The 12,981-nt window shown below is 41.5% G+C and overlaps 1 protein-coding gene across 10 annotated transcripts in view; it reads right to left on the reverse strand.

Moving 5' to 3' along the window:
• The window catches only part of LOC308308328 (muscleblind-like protein 2a), a 35,888-nt gene that overhangs the window by 4,924 nt on the left and 17,983 nt on the right, over positions 1-12,981 (reverse strand). For 3 of the 10 annotated variants that reach the window (XM_080753724.1, XM_080753726.1, XM_080753727.1), the window contains 6 exons: positions 10,434-10,598; positions 9,945-10,160; positions 7,792-8,052; positions 5,692-5,745; positions 5,024-5,177; positions 80-109 (listed from right to left, as the gene is read on the reverse strand). In XM_080753724.1, the coding sequence (XP_080609850.1) occupies positions 80-109; positions 5,024-5,177; positions 5,692-5,745; positions 7,792-8,052; positions 9,945-10,160; positions 10,434-10,598 (880 nt within the window). Of the gene's footprint in view, positions 1-79; positions 110-897; positions 993-2,569; positions 2,606-5,023; positions 5,178-5,691; positions 5,746-7,791; positions 8,053-9,944; positions 10,161-10,433; positions 10,599-12,981 lie in introns of all 10 variants that reach the window. The other 7 variants (XM_080753730.1, XM_080753729.1, XM_080753733.1 and 4 more) reach the window with 7 other exon arrangements.

A 12,981-nucleotide genomic window follows, 5' to 3' on the forward strand; every position in this document is an offset into this window, starting at 1 on the left:
ATGTCACTCACTATTTGCACCCGTCCATGTGTCTTGTTTTTTTATTATTACGAGGAGAAAGTATTAATCAGTTGCTTACATGGATTTGGAATCATCGTGGAAATAATGTCTGTAAAATGTTCAGAATTATATTAAACATACAGCACTGAAGAGCTAAAAGATCAGCAAATCACAGTCCAGTTGTGATGTGGAAGAAAGTTGGTATTATATAATATATTTGCCACCACATGTGCATAACGGTACATGCCTTGGGATTAGAAAGTAAAGGTTAATCTTTTTTGGTTTTGTTCAAATATGATTATTTTGTGGGGTCACTGCCTGAAGTTGAGAACCACTGTACTAACTGACACATACACCCACTTCACCTCTCGCTACCATTTAATGTCTTGGTCTGGGCAGTGGAAGTTAAGTAGAAGTCCCAAATGTGTAACAACCATCCTCTCACTCACAGCTGAGTGAGCAGTTTGTTCAGTTAAACATGCAAATGTATGTGTGCGCACACGGCCGCACGCACGCACGCACACACGAATTGTTTGGCATCGTCTATTCTCTCATATCTAAACAGGTAATTTCTAACTGTATGTTGACAAAAAATATAACACAGAAGAAAGCGAAACATGCAAAAGAAAAACTATGCAACACGACACAACTACTATATGCAGAGGAGCGATCTCTAAATAAGTGCTGACCATCATAAGCTAACTTAATAAACACAGCTTAATGACAGGTCTCTAGAGAAATCTGCGATGGAAGAGGTGAGTACGTTAGTGCTAAGACGACAAAGCACTAATCCCATTTAATGCTGCTACTACTAATAACAACAACAACAACATTAATAATATGCACTTATTTAGAGATCAAGGATTTATGACAGAAAGCTTTTAAAAAGGAGCAAACCTGATTGGCTGGTGCTGTTGCTGCGTAGGAAACACTTGTGGCAGGAGTAGATGCTGCAGAGACAGTAGCAGGCGTAGCACTGTACATCATGGGGACTTTTTCAGGAAGGGAACCATGAAAGCAATGAGAAGGCAGGTGGAGCATTATGGTAACCATAGCAACGTTTTTTTCCCCTCTGTCTCTCTCTCTCTCTTGCCGGGTGAATACAGAATGACATTAGCAGCAAGCCATCATTGGGTTAGACCAGCAGATGGCATGCAATCACACAGCAAAGCAAGACAGCAGAGGGGGAGGGGGGGGGGGCATAATAAGAGGAATGCTAACAACAGAAGCAGCCTAGGATACGTGTCCATATTTTAATATCCTGGGAGATGGCATATAATGAAAACTAAACCTTTCAAAGCATTGATTCGCATGTGAAAGGGACATACTGTCCAATGGTATACTATCCAACCCCCCCTTTTTTTAAAGCATTTTACTTTGTAGTAGAGCAGGGGTCTTCAACAGGGGGTCCGCGACCCCTATGGGGTCCGCGGAGGTACTGCAGGGGGTCCGCGAAATTATTGCTTAAAAAAAAGAACAAAAAATATTTTTTTTTCACATTTATGTTAAAAAATAAATCATGATTCTATCCATTTTGAATAGCTTGAATACATGATTACTATACAATTGACAGATTGTTGATATTATTGACATTGGTTCTCAGTTAATAAGTAGTATGTTTAGAAATGGTAGTGGTACGGCCCACCCTGCTCGCTGTAACTTGTACATGTTTAAAATAAAAAATATGTCGTAGCCCCGACCCCCCCCCACCCTACGAGGTGGTAGGGGGTTCCTGCTCCATCTCCCCATCAGTTTGGGGGTCCCCGGCCTGAAAACGTTGAAGACCCCTGTAGTAGAGTATTGGCAAAGCATACGAAAGTGCTGAGTAGGTTTTCTGGGCTGCTGATCAAACTTCCTAAGCCATTGTGAAGAGCTCCAAAATGATGTTCACCATAAATGCTTGAATATGTGTATTGTGCTTTGAGTATCTGGGTAGAGATTAAATGTCCTTACACTCCGGGAGCGTTTATTTGTGATTAATAACATAAGACTGTGATTAAATTGCACCAGTTTAAACTGCCATTTGTGACATCATGAACACATCATACAGGCCGTGAATATTACACTGCAATATAGCAACGTTATTTATTTTTGAACGAAGGTTGATTTTAAACAAACAGGTGAATAAAGACATCAACCTGTATGAATGAGGCATCACCAAATTAATAGTATGATGTGAAATAGTCTTAACACATTTTTGGATCGTTTATTCATAACGCTACCGGGGAATGACACTCGCTATAACAAACAATAATAAAGCATAACATAATCACAAATCATGAATAGAAATCAGAAGTGGTTCAATGATGCAAAGAGGAACACAAAAATACCGTCAGCAACACGGTTTACGCACAAAAGAAAACATAAAATAAATACATTTCTTTCAGGTCAGGTGATTCTGAAAGGTGTGCCTCTATGTGTATTGCTTAGTTCCCCTTGATTAGGAGTCATGTTTATCCATGCCGCATTAAAATAACAAGCATGTCTTTTGAATCAACAGAACGAACCATTCCACCCATGGACTCCATTCATTACAAGACATTACAAAAAAAATAAGCAAGGGACCTACCAACGCTGGTAGCGGGACTCATGCACAACACTGACCCTGTGTGATTATGTAATGGAAAGTGGAAAACAGGTTAGGTTGAGACTACTTCGAAGCATGATTTACACATAACCCCCAATTAAAAGCAGACGCGAGCCCCTCTAAAAGCAGTGGTTCTCAAACGTGGCAACGTTGTCTCAGGTCACCCCTGTAAATAACTTTTTCATCCAAGGCACCCCTGAATTACATTGTGACTTTATAGAACAGGGTTCCCCAATAGGGGGCTACTGTCTGGCCCCCACCAACCCCAGTAATAATGGTGGTATAAGAGCAGCAACAACACTAGTATATCGTCGTTGTCAGGTGGAAACCCGACAACGACGTTCTTTCGCAAAGTAAAGCCCTGCTTCATCATAAAAGGCCGTCGCACAAAAGTAGTCGCAAGGCGTTGTGTGCTTGTAGATCTGCTGTTTTCACTAGTTTAAATCATTTTTAAAATGATAAATGCAAAAAAAAAATAAACGGTTTTGGACATACAAGATTTTCACCCGACAACGACGATATCTGAACTGTCGCTGGAGTAGCGGGAACGCCACCGCCGCCCCCTGCAATGTTGTGGCCCTTGGGTGAAGACTAATTGGGGAACCCTGTTATAGAACCTTACAGTTATGCCATACTATGGTACGTAAATATGGAAAACGTCCCTAGGATACAGTACTGTAAGTGTCACAAGATAACATTGAGAGAATAGTAGTTTACATTACGACAGATTGAAAATAATTTCAAACTTGAGATTTAACCACTTGAAACCTCACTATAAGGAGGGGGTTTTGTGGTCCGTCTTACTAAGTATAGATCAGGGGTCTTCAACGTTTTCAGGCCAAGGACCCTTTAGCTGAGAGAGAGATGAAGCAGGGACCCCCTCTACATATTGTGTAAAAGTGTGATGCAGATTTTCATCGATGTCATAGACAGATTCATAGGCTTGTTTGACACTTGGTCTGCTCTTTTTTACCTCTACACCAAACCTATTTGCCAAATTTGCGCGTTGAGAGCTTGTAGATCTGCTATTTTTGGCTAAAGTTCTCCTCAGAGTATAGGGATGCGAGGGTTCAAGTTGTTCATTTAAAATAATTATCCTATCACACAAGGAATTGGCTGCCCCCCAGTAGTAACTCTGATGACCCCCTGTTGAAGACCCCTGGTATAGAGGTTTTAAGTGGTAAAACTGCGGTGATATTGATAAATTCCAAATATCAACAAAGTATTCTGCTGCACTCCTGGACTTGCGTCACGGCACCCACTTTGAGAACCACTGCTCTATAGGAAAGCAGATTTCTTTAAATAAACTTAATTAGTACGTTATTTAGTTTAGTCAAGCCATAAACAAAAGAAGTCCTATATTGTAAGAGAGCGGCGGGTGAGGCGTTCTATTATTCGTTTTCTCCCCAAAGGAATAAGCATGCAGAACAAACTAATAATGTAACTGTGAAGCAAAGTGCAAGGCAGGAAGACAAAGAAGCACCAAATAAATGAGTAAAAAATGCAGCACACTGTTCCTGTCTGTTCGTATACTGTCTGCTCCTCCTATTGATTAAAAGATGCCACACTAAAAAGCGGAGTTCATAGTTTAGATGGCAAGTTTCACGTTTAACTACAAACTAGGATTCAGGCCTCCAAACAATGTGCAACGCACAAGTGATTTCCTCAACTTGGTCTGGAACCAAGCAGATGTCCTCCTACATACTGGGCCTCTATTTAGGCACTAATACCCAGGGATCAAGGTCTTAATAATGGGCCAATTACATTTATTGCGCTTAGTAAGCACATTCTGAACACACTGATTACGGACCCATCTCATTTCATTACAATTTCTATTTGTGACCGTCAGAAATAGGAAGACACCACCTCCTCCTGCTCCTCAAATAATATAAATAAAAACAAAACAAAACAATCCGGAGCATGATTTACACGTACATATTTTAAGGATTATTGACTCATGCAGAAGAAGAAAGAAACGGACCGTGTGCAGTAAACCAGTGTTTCTCAACCTTTTTCCTGCATGGGCACACTTTTCATGTCCCAAGAATCCATGGGCACACCAACATAATACGGGGGTGTAAATATCGTCACTGTCGGGAAGACACCTTGTATCTCCCAAGTTTCAAATGTGTATGTTTCTTCGCAAAGTAAAGCCCTACTTCATCATACATGGCTGTCGAACAACAGTAGTGAAAACAGCAGATCTACAAGCACACAACGCCTCGCGGTGCGAGGCGTTGTGTGCTTGTAGATCGGCTGTTTTCACTAGTTCAAATCATTTTTAAAATGATAAATACAATACTGGCTTTCAAGCAGTTTCAAGGGGCACACTTGACCCTTCTCAGGGGCACACCAAAGGTCCCCAGGCACAGTGGTTGAGAAACACTGCAGTAAACGATGAAGGACATGAGACGATATGTTTGCTTTAGGTCATACCTGTTGGAAAGAATGTGGGTTGATGGTGGAGCTGTGCATTGGCCAAAGCCTGCTGGTAGTGCAAAAAGCTGGGGTTGAAGAGAGAGCAGGCACCGTTGCTCTTCTCAAATGCTTGTCTCTTTGGTAGGGGCTGCATGACACTATGGGGAAAGGCCTGCAAGTGACAAGAGGAGATAGAACACCGTCAACCTCCCTCGCAATAGGCGCTTTGTCTGGCTAAAAGCCTTAGTTCATACAGTACTTCGTCATTATGACGACATCATCGCTCGCCGAAAATCGGTTACTTTCGGCGAGCAATGCGGTCGTACCTCAAGTGTTTAAATTAAGAGGCGCATACTCTAAATACTGTACATACTGTAGTATTATTACAAACAGCCTAGACACCATTATAAAAAGGTTACAACTACCACAGGATGACAAAAATCAAGCAAGCATTTATGATAAAAGGAAATGTGAATGGCAATAATGCTTCAACCAAGCACATCTAAAAAAAACATCCTTCAAATGAATCAAATAAACTGATGGGAGATTTAAAATAATATATTTACACTAACATCAATACATGAGTATTTAAGTGGTTGTACAACAAAATGACAAAAATCAAAAAACTCTTTGTGTTATTACAGTAATTAATTAATAGCTACATGCAAAGCAAAAGGTCAAAGTACCAGGTCTACAGTCGCCTCGAGGGGTCGCTTCATTGCTTTGGCAGTCGACTGAGTCTTTTAATAGCAGGCAGCGAGCACATGATGGCAGTGGGCCAATGGGATTCAAGCGTATTAACATACAGGTAACAGCAAGCAGAGGTGCGTCATGGGGGAACAGCATTGCATTGTGGATAGGTGAGAAGGAAAAAAACAAAAAACAAAATAATCTGAATGTAGTATACCACATACAAAAACAATACACATGCGCAGTAACCAAAATAACTGATTCAAGGACACACAGCTAAAAGGCTAACTACAGTGTGTGTAACTTCTCAATTAGTACGTCAGCATATACTATTAATCAAAAAGCATAAATTAATGCGATTTAGAATACTCTACAGTGCCATAGTTATTTTCAGATCGTTATTTAGATTGATCACTTAAATAATTGGTTAATCAGTGATTGTTAATCATAATAGAAATACTACCACACTAAGAATGATAATCTAGTCTACACAAAATATAATTAGGTAAAGCATACAACCACAACATTACTGCTGGTAGAGGATACAATGTCAAGTTTCATGTTGGTATTATTTCACGAACAAGTTTTATCCAAGAGGTAGCGGAACACAATGTCACACAGGATATTTCACTTATATGAAAAAGCACAGAATGTGGAGCTCTGTTTACTATTAAATATTAAATAATATCCAAACTAATATTTTCTTTCTTTCTAAAGTTTTATACCAGAATAACTTAGAACTTATAAACGAGCCCTTACTGTAAGTGGCATGCACAAAACAAAAAATAGCAAATGTAAATGGTATTACTAACCACTTAAAATGGAATACACAAACACAATGTCAAGTCGAGAGTCTACAAGGGCAGTCTGTCTACAGCATTCATAATTATCAGCGAGGAACAAAAATAAGCCCCAATATCTACAAATTACTATTTATAAGCTTTTAGACATTAGCTGCTAGGCCTAAAGAAGACCTTTCAGATTGGTACCAACTACAGTAACAAAATAAGAAAATGAGTTGTTTCACTCAACACAAGTTTGCAAAGTAAGAAGAGCAGAAGAAGAAGGTCAAAGTAAACTTCTAGATAATTAACTTGGCCTACTGTATGTCATTGAGTAATACTGTGGCATTTGGAGTTATTGCACTTTACCAGGCAGGCACTTGTCATAGTGGAAGATGGCTAGCCATTGCCAAAAGTTTTCATTAGCATCCGTAAAACTGCTTAACAAGCCATTGTACTGTATTAAATGCCTGGTGTATGTTCAATGACAGATCAAATTTAAAAATGTCACCGCCACACTTCGCGGTTGCAAATGAGCCCATAAAGCTTTTACATGACAGTTTGTTATCACTCTACAACTGTTACTCAGGTTTTGTTTTTGTTTATTTCATATATTACAGTTAGGCTACGGAACCTGCCACAACAGCAGTTTGTTTCCCTCTATATTATATATTGAATAAAAAGCAGTGCTCCACATTCCGTGATGTTTTTTGGTGAACCTAGTGACTGTGGCACTTTTAATTTTGTTTTAATCTCATGTTGATTTAAGCTATGAGTTAGATTTTTTCAAGTCATAGCCTAATATACTCCAGAAGTCAGGAGGAGAGTACGTAAATACTTATGTCACATGGCGGCGTCACTCGCCGAAATGAATTGATCTTCGAGTGAAAAACACAAGGCGTTTTTCGCCAGAAAATGTATACTTTAACCCATTAAGACTGTGTCACCACTTTAACCATAATTCTTTTTTACTTTGGCTATTAAAAAATAGTAGATATACATGTACAAGCTCATAGCGTGGCGAGCTTGTAGATCTGCTATTTCTGAAAAATCGTGAAAAATTGTGCAAATCTTTAATCTTTAAAGCGAACATTTTTAACTCATATCTTTGCGTCTGGGGGGTTGTCTGTTGAACAACATACTTTGAGATGGGGGTCCGTTGCCAAATACTCATCATTTTCGGGGTTCATTGACATGAAAACGACATTTGAGCACCACACATGTATAAACATTTTTTCCGAAAATCTTTGGGATTTAGAAAGACATTTTTAGAATCGTTCTCACGTCTTAATGGGCTAAGAGTGTCCGTCTTACCATGGCTGCGGCGGCTGCCTGTGCGGCCTGGGCTGCCACTGACTGGTTGACCTGCTGCTGACTGGCTTTGATTTTGGCCTGTAAGTGTGCAGGCGGGTGGAAATACTTGCACTTCTCCCTGGAGCAGCGGCTCTTGACGTAGTCCATGCAGACGGTGACCGTGTTGTCACTGGTGTCTATCATGGGGCTGTCGCTGGGGTGAGCGAAGCGGCAGTCCGTCTCCCCTCGCGCACAGTTCCCCCGCTGAAACTCGCGGCACACCTACGGAGGGGGGAGGGGCGGGGGGACTGAATTAAGTTAAGCTAAGTCGCAGGTAAAAAAGAATATAAGCTTAATTTCATGGGGCTGCATCGACTCTTCCTAAGATTTCATATTGCGTGTAATGCAGGGGTCTTCAACAGGGGGTCCTCAGAGTTACTACAGGGAGGCCGCGAATCTTTGTGTGATATAGTGTGTGTGTGTATATATATATATATATATATATATATATATATATATATATATATATAAATTATATATATTATTTTACATTAAGCACCTGAACCGTAACATCCCTATTCTGAGGAAAACCTTAGCCAAAAATAGCCGATCTACCAGCTCACAACGCGTTGTGTGCTTGCAGATAGAAATTACAAAATATTGACGGCAGGCCTGGAATTTTGTCATTTTAGGGGCAAGGCGTTGTCCACTGTTTGAGGGCACAAAGGCCAAATGCCAGGGCAAGAATTTGCTGAATTTAATTGTTAAGGATGATTTTAAATGTAATCTGTAGACCATCTGCTGTGAAATAAATAAATTGGTAAGTGAAATAAATAAATTGGTATTTACAATTTGATCACAAAAGACACTGGTGTCTACATGACAAGAAAGAGATACTGGTGTCTACATGTTGGCAGTGAGGGGCAACGACGGCCATGGCCTTCATGGCCTCCCTGAAATTCCTGCCCTGATTGACGGTTTATTAATGTCCGACAATACGCATAACATGAATCCAACATACACTGATGATAGTGCTGTCAAACAAATGAAGCTATGAAAAAGTTTCATCTGCGACACAATTTTATATAATATGTAGCGGGGGTCCCTGCTTCATCTCTCTCTCTCAGTTAACACATCGGATGCCCACGTGGTGTCTACAAGTCAATTTCTTTGATGTCGCTGGAGGCCCACGACGCGTTTGACGCGTTGTACAGTAAACTATACTGTACTGTAGCTACTGCACTTGGCTACCGCGGTGATGAAACAAACTCCATTTCCCAACATGCAGCGCACAATTACGTCACCCGGACGTGCTGTGTGTCTCGTTGACTTCCTGTTTAGCGGCTGCACAAAAATGCTGTTTTCTCCGGATTCTCTTCGTTTTTTCATTTTTTTCTCAAAACGGCAGCCTCTTCTACATGCCGTAACACAAACACTGTGGCTTAGAAATGATAAAAAATGGTCCTGACTGAAAGAAAAGATTTTCGCAAAATAAACAGGACATACTCGGATTACATTTACTCAGATTACTTTTCTCGCCAGTACTCTCGCCGGTAGGTAAAATGACGCGTTGCCATGGGCACCAGCAAATTAAGACGTCAAAACCACGTGGGCGTCCGATGTGTTAAGGGGTCCTTGGCCTGAAAAACGTTAAAGACCCCCGGTGTACAGTATGCTGAATGGACCTGTGTAATCGTGTATGTCAGGGGTGTCCAAACTTTTTTCAAAGGTGGCCACATTAGAAAATATTAAAACACCCAAGGGCCAACTATGTCTCCGACAAAATGTCCTTTCGGTCGGACCATAACAAAGTCACATACATATGCATCGCAATTACAATTCTATTGAACTATCCTCATATATATAATATTTGATATCAATGATCTTTTGTCAGGTGTGTGCTCTGAACAAAACACAAATAACTCACATTACCAAATGTATCCAGACTTGCAAGGTAAAAAATACAACATAATAGCCTTTCTTTGACCCCTTCAGCATAACACGACAGGGAACAAGGATCCTACTATAAAACATTCTTGTTTGACGGTGCTGGCAGGCCGTTTATAGTACAATTTAGAAATGAAGCTGCGGGCCGTATAACATTTGTCATCGGGCCGCATTTGGCCCCCGGGCCACACTTTGGACACCCCTGATGTATGTGATATTGGCGATACCTCTAGTTTGTCTGTGCGCTGCATCTTCTGTGTGGGGGAGGAGGAGGAAGAGGACGAGGTCTGGACTGAGACGGGCGGGCTTCCCGAGACCATGACGGACTGGCTGGGCATGATCTCTGTGGGAACCAGGCTCATTCCATGGCTCATGTGTGTAATGTACGGAGCATAGCTGAGACCAGGGTTGTTAGCCAGCCCCTGTGTTACGGGAAATGTGTGCTGTGAGGGGAGAGGGGTTATAGTTTATTATTATTATAAAGTAATGTTAAATCTTAAAAGGGTCGACAAAAACTTGATGATGAGTAGAAGTCTGTGGTAGTTGCAGGTTTAACACATTTAGCACTTTCAAGATGGGAACCCCTTTTGGGGTCCTTGTTGCCATGCCGAGTACAGCATATTTTTTAAATTTCAGAATAAATATTTTATGTTTTTCAGAAAACTCAGGTCAGGTTTTTGAAGGCGCTAATGGTTTAATGAGTTCGGGCAACTCACCATGGGCTGCATGCTTGTTCCAGGGATCATGAACTGCAACTGTTGTGCCATCATGGCTGCTGCCGTCTTCTGCTGAATGAGATTGTTGCGCCCGTTTATCTCCAACTGGGTTTTTAAGTGCGAAGGTGGATGAAGATACTTGCAGTTTTCTCTTGAGCATCGACCCTGTGTTCAGGTAGAAAAGAGGAGATGAGAAACTCAAGGTCGTGGGCCAGTGGTTCCAAGTCTTGGCTTAGCCACAGACCAGATGTTCTTGTGTTTGACATACAGTACAGTACCAGTACAGTGAGCCAGACATGTCTTCTGACATTACTCTCATTAGTTCCCAATGGACGGGTTTCTGGTCCACGTTACACTGATAAAACTAGATGCGTGCGCAGGGTCTGTACCAAAATTAGCCAATGAAACCAGCGCTCCCCAAAACAACAGGTTTGGGGATTGGACGGAATTGATTACATGATACAGTCAGCTGTGCATTTAGTCTCAATGTTTGTAAACAAGAAACCCGTCTATGCAGCTATGCCCAAATAAGGAGTGTGTTGTTGTCTAACCTCAATGTGTCATCATGCATCAGCTGCAAAATAAATACATAAATAGATAAAAGTAAGCTCCATATGCAGATATGGGACCAACCAATCTCAAACTCTGCGCATGCAGCGGCAAGACCTCGAGGGAGTAGTTCAGATATCCAGTTGTCGAGAACCGCCGATCCAACCCATATGGCCATTGCTCATATATGGACATTCCAATATATGGGCATATACTGATGCCATCAGGGATCATTATATGGGCGTAAAAAGAGACAACGAGTCAACGACTGACACATACAGATATCTCCATGTATGGGCATAAGCCCCCAATACTACTCCAAAAGGTTCTTCAAACATTAGCTGCAGTATCATGAACCTCCACCTACGGTATGCTTGGATGTTTTGACTCTGCCCCAACAACTATCACCCCCAACAATCTAAACTAAACTTAAGCCTAGGTTATACTTAATTGTGCATGGTTGATCCGCACCGAAAACCAAGCTCAAAACAGGTGGGAGTGCGACATATTGTGAGATTGTAAATCGACCAGGGAATAGTATGTCGATTCCAACAACAGTCTCTGACATTTAAGGGGCAAAAGAAACTACAGAAAATAATGGTAGTGACCTTCATACTGTAATGTTAACCAATCCTGATTGTGAATTTGTGTTTATACTACCATATACTAACTCTGCCAGGGTGTATATTACAGTGTATATGTTACCGGATGTTTGGGTAACGCAGGACGTTCTATGTAAGAGCGCTTGTTTTGTCGTTCACCACACACCAATCACCACCAGGTGGCGACAACAGCCATTCACTAGTGAAGGCGCTGACGTCACTCGTGTGCGACTCTATTTGCTAGGGTTGCCACCTTTCAGAAACTGAAATAAGGGACACCTCTTCCGGCCGCGCGGTGGCGTGCGTTCCGGGCGCGCGGCACTGCCGCGTGCCGGGAAGAAAATGCGTGTTTTAAAATCCAGAACCCCAGAAATACATAGAATTGTTATAACTAACACACAATATTGTGTAAGCTTTTTGCAGTTTGAAATCGGCAATTGTTTCCAAAATATGACAAATTAAATTGCATGAATATCCTACCTGACCTGGCGGAGACCCGTGCTCCATAGAGCATTTTTCTAGTTTATATATATTTTTTGCCAGGTCATTCAAGATTTGTGTTTCAAAAATAAAATGTTCAAATTCAAAGACATTTTGAAAATGTCAAGCTCACACCATATCACATTGCAACCAGTTGTATGCTTAAAATACCTCTCCTGTGTTATTTCCTTCTTGGGATCAATAGAGGTTTATCTCATCTCATGTCACCTTATTGTATCTTATCTTGAACTGGTAGAGGGGTTACTGGTGGCTGCTGGTTCCTCCCACCAACCTGACAGAGGCGCACACAGAGAGTTTGGTGCGCTCGTGCTTTTTGTGTATTTAAACGTCTCCTATTGAATTTACACTTCTCTTCTGTGAACTATTAGAGTGTTATTATTAAATAACGAAACACTCGAGCTTGTAGAGCAGCTCGCTTGTGGGGTAAATCCGCGGTGCTCACCGTAACGCAGTGTAAATGACTGCAGGCAGCGACTGCCGGCCGGGCTACTAGTGGATGGAGGACACAGACTGACAGACCGTGACCAGACACAGCCACCGCACCGAGCCACTGGATGTTTTATGTTTACGCACACAGGATGTCCTGCTTGCCTCCCACGAGTGCTGCCAGTTCATTATTGTTAAATTCAGTGTTTGAGTGACAGACCTTTATGGGGCATTTGGGAAATACGGAACAAACTGCGTTCCGTATTGGTTCAATACGGAACACAACATTTCATTCTCAAATACGGGACGAATCCGTATTTTACGGAACGGGTGGCAACCCTACTATTTGCGACTTTATTTACTAGCCTAGCCTAGCCTAGCCTAGCCTAGCCTAGCTTAGCCATTAGCTCCATTGTAGTCACTTGGACAGGGCGTTTATCGTGGGCTTGCCCAGGCCTTACGGCCTGGGC

This window comes from Nannobrachium achirus (genome assembly GCF_963921795.1).
Source record: "Nannobrachium achirus genome assembly, chromosome: 22".
In the NCBI taxonomy this organism is placed as follows: Eukaryota; Metazoa; Chordata; class Actinopteri; order Myctophiformes; family Myctophidae; genus Nannobrachium; species Nannobrachium achirus.